This window comes from Echiichthys vipera, assembly GCF_963691815.1.
Source record: "Echiichthys vipera genome assembly, chromosome: 19".
Taxonomy (NCBI): domain Eukaryota; kingdom Metazoa; phylum Chordata; class Actinopteri; order Perciformes; family Trachinidae; genus Echiichthys; species Echiichthys vipera.
In genome coordinates, this window is record NC_139844.1 from 28,340,262 (window position 1) to 28,347,231 (window position 6,970).

Here is a 6,970-nt window from a genome sequence, read left to right on the forward strand (position 1 = left end):
GGGCTAACGTCGGGCTGATGTCGGGCTAACGTCGGGCTGACGTTGGGCTAATGTCGGGCTAATGTCAGGCTAACGTCGGGCTAACATTGGGCTAATGTCGGGCTGATGTCGGGCTAACGTCGGGCTAACGTCGGGCTAACGTTGGGCTAACGTCGGGCTGATGTCGGGCTAATGTCGGGCTAACGTCAGGCTAATGTCGGGCTAACGTCGGGCTAACGTCGGGCTGATGTCGGGCTAATGTCGGGCTAATGTCGGGCTAACGTCAGGCTAATGTCGGGCTAACGTCGGGCTAACGTCGGGCTGATGTCGGGCTAATGTCGGGCTAACGTCGGGCTAATGTCGGGCTAATGTCGGGCTAACGTCAGGCTAATGTCGGGCTAACGTCGGGCTAACGTCGGGCTAATGTCGGGCTAACGTCGGGCTAACGTCGGGCTAACGTCGGGCTAACGTCGGGCTGATGTCGGGCTAATGTCGGGCTAATGTCGGGCTAACGTCAGGCTAATGTCGGGCTAACGTCGGGCTAATGTCGGGCTAACGTCGGGCTAACGTCGGGCTAACGTCGGGCTAATGTCGGGCTAACGTCGGGCTAATGTTGGGCTAAAGTCGGGTTGATGTCGGGCTAACGTCGGGCTAATGTCGGGCTAACGTCGGGCTAATGTCGGGGGGCTGTTGCAGGTGTAACCTGGAGTCCATTAAGTCGGAGAGCAACTCTCTGATGAAGCAGCTGAAACACTCTGAGAGCAAAGTCCTGGACTCACCTGAGGACCTGAGGGACCAGTACCTGCCGCCCGTCCAGGTTCTTCATCATAAACCTCGTTACGTGTCTGAGCTGTGGGTGTGTCCGTGTCCTCACCTGCTTCCTGTCCCCAGGAGAGCCTGCGGGCCTGCGAGCAGCTGCAGCGGCTGCTGTGCGCGGTGGAGGAGCGGCGGACGCACCTGTCCGTGTACCTGTGTGAGGACAGCAGCAGCTTCTCCGTGGACGAGCTGCTCAGCACCATCAAGACCTTCAGGGGCCTGTTCCTCAGGGCCCTCAAGGTCTGAGCCAATCAGGGGCCTGTTCCTCAGGGCCCTCAAGGTCTGAGCCAATCAGGGGCCTGTTCCTCAGGGCCATCAAGGTCTGAGCCAATCAGGGGCCTGTTCCTCGGGCCCTCAAGGTCTGAGCCAATCAGGGGCCTGTTCCTCAGGGCCCTCAAGGTCTGAGCCAATCAGGGGCCAGCAGGGTCAGAGTCAGCCAATCAGAGAGCAGCAGGGTCAGAGTCAGCCAATCAGAGAGCAGCAGGGTCAGAGTCAGCCAATCAGAGAGCAGCAGGGTCAGAGTCAGCCAATCAGAGAGCAGCAGGGTCAGAGTCAGCCAATCAGAGAGCAGCAGGGTCAGAGTCAGCCAATCAGAGAGCAGCAGGGTCAGAGTCAGCCAATCAGAGAGCAGCAGGGTCAGAGTCAGCCAATCAGAGAGCAGCAGGGTCAGAGTCAGCCAATCAGAGAGCAGCAGGGTCAGAGCCAGCCAATCAGAGAGCAGCAGGGTCAGAGCCAGCCAATCAGAGAGCAGCAGGGTCAGAGTCAGCCAATCAGAGAGCAGCAGGGTCAGAGTCAGCCAATCAGAGAGCAGATTTACGTATTTTAAAAGTTCTGAGTTTGACGTAGAAAGTAAAAGCGTCCGGTTCCTCTGACGACGACATGAAGGAACTTTTCATCTGTGACATTTCAAACGTGTTAAAAACCATAATTAATAATCGTCATGGCAACGTCCTGACGTTGTTTTTGTTCGTCAGGAGAACGAGAGCCGACGTCAGCAGGAGAAGAAGAGGAAGCAGCAGGATGAGGACAGGAAGCTCAGGGGGGACCCGGGCAAGACCGGTGCGTCCCAGCTGCACAACACTTTAATATAATAATGATAATAATAAATAACAATAATAATAATAATGATAATAATAATAATAATAATAATAATAATAATAATATAAAGGTCTGCGGGCGCTCACGTGTCCCTCTCCAGTCAGGAAAGTCGTGTCCAACCAGGACGAAGGCTGCATCATCGACAACCTGCTGGCTGAGATCAGGAAGGGCTACAACCTGAAGAAGACCAGGTCCCGGGCCGAGAGGGGCAGCAGGGTCCAGGGTGAGGACTGAGGGGGACTTGGACTGAGGGGGACTGTGGGGGACTTGGACTGTGGGGGACTTGGACTGTGGGGGACTTGGACTGTGGGGGACTTGGACTGTGGGGGACTTGGACTGTGGGGGACTTGGACTGTGGGGGACTGTGGGGGACTTGGACTGTGGGGGACTTGGACTGTGGGGGACTTGGACTGTGGGGGACTTGGACTGTGGGGGACTTGGACTGTGGCGGCCCCTTTGACCTGAAAGCGTGCGTCCCTGTGTGTGACCCTGTTGTGGTCTTCAGATCCTCCTGCGGTCATACAGAGGTCCTCGGCTGTGGACCTGTCCGACTCCTCTGCTTCCAGCCAATCGGAGAGTCCTGCCGGGCCACCCGAGGCGGTCCAGATCCTCGCAGATCCTCTGGCTGAAACAGGACCAGAACATGGGTCAACGGAGACCGACCAAGAGACGCAGGACCCCTCTGAGCCCTGCACCTCCACTGCTGATGACACCCAGCGGGACCAGATCCCGGTGAAACTCCAGGACTCTGAGGTGGACTCAGGTGCTCCTGACCCGGAGACCAGAGCCGGGGGTCCTGGGGGAGAGGAGGAGGTCTCGCTCAGACCAGAGGAGTCCGGGGAACACAACAAGGAGTCTGAGTTTGAGGAGATCACATCGCTGGAGGTGAGAACGTCCCAACACAACGCTGGTCCAGGAGAGTCCGCCCAGGAGTCCAGGACCAGTCCAGCAGGTAAAGTCTGAGCCGCGGGGCGACGTCACCTGAGACGGCCATCTTTGTTTACAGTCTGAGGTCACGGCGTGGACCAATCAGAGCGTGTGTGTGTGTGTGTGTGTGTGTGCAGGTGCAGGCGTCGGCTCCAGACCCAGAACCAGGAAAGGATGCGTTTCCCACTGAGGTGAGTTCACTGACGGAGCCGGACTCAGGGCGCCCGGGACCCCGGCTCACTTCTTCTTCTGTGGTTCCTCTCCAGGTGAACTGGACCTGGTGGTGATGGCGCCTGAGCGGCTGTGACGGCGTTCACTTCCTGTTCACCTCCTGTTTACTTCCTGGTCACTTCCTGTTCACTTCCTGTTCACTTCCTGTTCACCTCCTGTTCACTTCCTGTTCACTTCCTGTTTTCTCTGTTTGTTGTTCAGTCTTAAAACAACGGATTAATTTTGATTTCACAATAAAACAAATCAGTTTCTGTTGTGATTGAAACATTTAATCACTGATAATTAAAATCACATAAATATAAAAATAATAATAATTAAATTCATATTTCTGTGATTAACTGACGTCAAAAATCATCTTTGGAAAATGTTTTTTCGTCTTTTTTCAGGGACTCTTATTGTGAAAAGCCTGATGAGGCGTTCACAGACGGTGTGTAAATGTTAAACACAGTTGATTTGTTTGTTTACAGTAAAACTTTAATAAATATTAATAAACATAAATAAAAACCCTGTTTTGTCCCAAAGCTTCGTTTGTTTCAAAAACGTCACAGCAGAGGTTTCACTTCTCCCACGGGCCCTGAACGCCTCCTCACTCCAACACACCACGGCTGTTTGTTTACACGGCTGTTTGTTTACACGGCTGCTTGTTTACACGGTTGTTTGTTTACACTGTTGTTTGTTTACCTGTAACTCGTGCTGCCTTCAGGTGCTGTGGAAAAGACGGTTCTTTCCACTTGTGAACTGTAAATTCCCAGTGCGTTGCGTTCAAGTACGTTTGTTGTCGTAGTGAAATGAAAGATGGCCGACACTCACACACACACACACACACACAGTGACACACACACCAACGCTTTTATTCTGAAGGCTCCCTGTGAAGGTGCTTTTATTCTGAAGGCTCCCTGTGCAGGTGCTTTTATTCTGAAGGCTCCTGTGCAGGTGCTTTTATTCTGAAGGCTCCCTGTGCAGGTGCTTTTATTTTGAAGGCTCCCTGTTCAGGTGCTTTTATTCTGAAGGCTCCCTGTGCAGGTGCTTTTATTCTGAAGTGCTTTTATTGTGAAGGCTCCCTGTGCAGGCGCTATTATTCTGAAGGCTCTCCGTGCAGGTGCTTTTATTCTGAAGTGCTTTTATTCTGAAGGCTCCCTGTGCAGGTGCTTTTATTCTGAAGGCTCCCTGTGCAGGTGCTTTTATTCTGAAGGCTCCCTGTGCAGGTGCTTTTATTCTGAAGTGCTTTTATTCTGAAGGCTCCCTGTGCAGGTGCTTTTATTCTGAAGTGCTTTTATTCTGAAGGCTCCCTGTGCAGGTGCTTTTATTCTGAAGGCTCCCTGTGCAGGTGCTTTTATTCTGAAGGCTCCCTGTGCAGGTGCTTTTATTGTGAAGGCTCCCTGTGCAGGTGCTTTTATTCTGAAGGCTCCCTGTGCAGGTGCTTTTATTCTGAAGGCTCCTGTGCAGGTGCTTTTTTTCTGAAGGCTCCCTGTGCAGGTGCTTTTATTCTGAAGGCTCCCTGTGCAGGTGCTTTTATTTTGAAGGCTCCTGTGCAGGTGCTTTTTTTCTGAAGGCTCCCTGTGCAGGTGCTTTTATTCTGAAGGCTCCCTGTGCAGGTGCTTTTATTGTGAAGGCTCCTGTGCAGGTGCGTGATGACGCGGTGCGTGGTGACGCAGGGCGCGTCAGGAGGAGACGCAGAGGCGCAGCAGCAGCATCCTTCACCGGAGCATCGGACTCAGCCTCATCCGCGTCTGGAGCTCCGCGGCCCGGTACCGACCCCGCCCCGCCCCGGGACACCGCTCATGCTTTACCCGCCTCACAGCGCGTCAGTCCCGGATTAAAGAAGCGGAGAGAAGCGGCGGAGCATCCGGAGGTAAGAGGAGGAGGAAGAGGAGGAGGAGGAGGAGGAGGAGGAGGAGGAGGCAGGGCGTGGAGGGGGATCTGTCTGCAGGCCGGACACACACACACACACACACACACACACACAGACACACACACACACACACACACACACACACACACACACACACACACAGACACACACACAAACACACACACAGACACACACACACACACACACACACACAGCCGGTGATGAAGATCTGAGGCCGGCAGGATGTTCCTGACGAGCTCCGGTTCATCCTGCGTGTGTGTGTTTGTGCGTGCGTGCGCGCGTGCGGGGCTCGGTTCAGGTGAGATGATGATGATGATGTCACAGAAAAACACAGATATAGACCGATACAGATAAAAACACAGATATAGACCGATACAGATAAAAACACAGATATAGACCGATGCAGATGCACCTAAACACAGATATAGACCGATGCAGATGCACCTAAACACAGATATAGACCGATACAGATGCACCTAAAAACACAGATATAGACCGATACAGATAAAAACACAGATATAGACCGATACAGATAAAAACACAGATATAGACCGATACAGATAAAAACACAGATATAGACCGATACAGATAAAAACACAGATATAGACCGATGCAGATGCACCTAAACACAGATATAGACCGATACAGATAAAAACACAGATATAGACCGATACAGACGCACCTCAACACAGATATAGACCGATACAGACGCACCTAAACACAGATATAGACCGATACAGATGCACCTAAACACAGATATAGACCGATACAGATGCACCTCAACACAGATATAGACCGATACAGACGCACCTAAACACAGATATAGACCGATACAGATGCACCTAAAAACACAGATATAGACCGATACAGATGCACCTAAAAACACAGATATAGACCGATACAGATGCACCTATAAACACAGATATAGACCGATACAGATAAAAACACAGATATAGACCGATACAGATAAAAACACAGATATAGACCGATACAGATGCACCTAAACACAGATATAGACCGATACAGATGCACCTCAACACAGATATAGACCGATACAGACGCACCTAAACACAGATATAGACCGATACAGATGCACCTAAAAACACAGATATAGACCGATACAGACGCACCTAAACACAGATATAGACCGATACAGATGCACCTAAAAACACAGATATAGACCGATACAGATGCACCTAAAAACACAGATATAGACCGATACAGATAAAAACACAGATATAGACCGATACAGATAAAAACAGATATAGACCGATACAGATGCACCTAAAAACACAGATATAGACCGATACAGACGCACCTAAAAACACAGATATAGACCGATACAGATGCACCTAAAAACACAGATATAGACCGATACAGATGCACCTAAAAACACAGATATAGACCGATACAGATGCACCTAAAAACACAGATATAGACCGATACAGATGCACCTAAACACAGATATAGACCGATACAGATGCACCTAAACACAGATATAGACCGATACAGATGCACCTAAAAACACAGATATAGACCGATACAGATGCACCTAAAAACACAGATATAGACCGATACAGATAAAAACACAGATATAGACCGATACAGATAAAAACACAGATATAGGCGGATACAGATAAAAACACAGATATAGGCCGATACAGATAAAAACACAGATATAGACCGATACAGATAAAAACACAGATATAGGCCGATACAGATAAAAACACAGATATAGACCGATACAGATGCACCTAAAAACACAGATATAGACCGATACAGATAAAAACACAGATATAGACCGATACAGATGCACCTAAAAACACAGATATAGACCGATACAGATAAAAACACAGATATAGACCGATACAGATGCACCTAAAAACACAGATATAGACCGATACAGATGCACCTAAAAACACAGATATAGACCGATACAGATAAAAACACAGATATAGACCGATACAGATGAAAACACAGATATAGACCGATACAGATAAAAACACAGATATAGACCGATACAGACGCACCTAAAAACACAGATAT

At 49.8% G+C, this 6,970-nt stretch overlaps 1 protein-coding gene across 4 annotated transcripts in view; it reads left to right on the plus strand.

Annotated features, from left to right (window-relative positions):
• The window catches only part of LOC310961515 (inverted formin-2-like), a 17,401-nt gene extending 13,874 nt beyond the window's left edge, over nt 1-3,527 (plus strand). For 3 of the 4 annotated variants that reach the window (XM_083933616.1, XM_083933617.1, XM_083933618.1), the window contains exons 18-24: nt 676-796; nt 871-1,035; nt 1,770-1,854; nt 1,964-2,116; nt 2,399-2,845; nt 2,958-3,011; nt 3,087-3,527. In XM_083933616.1, the coding sequence (XP_083789742.1) occupies nt 676-796; nt 871-1,035; nt 1,770-1,854; nt 1,964-2,116; nt 2,399-2,845; nt 2,958-3,010 (1,024 nt within the window). In that variant the 3' untranslated portion in view covers nt 3,011; nt 3,087-3,527. The remainder of the gene's footprint in view (nt 1-675; nt 797-870; nt 1,036-1,769; nt 1,855-1,963; nt 2,117-2,398; nt 2,846-2,957; nt 3,012-3,086) is intronic. The other variant, XM_083933619.1, reaches the window with a different exon arrangement.
• The last annotated feature ends 3,443 nt before the right edge of the window (nt 3,528-6,970 follow it).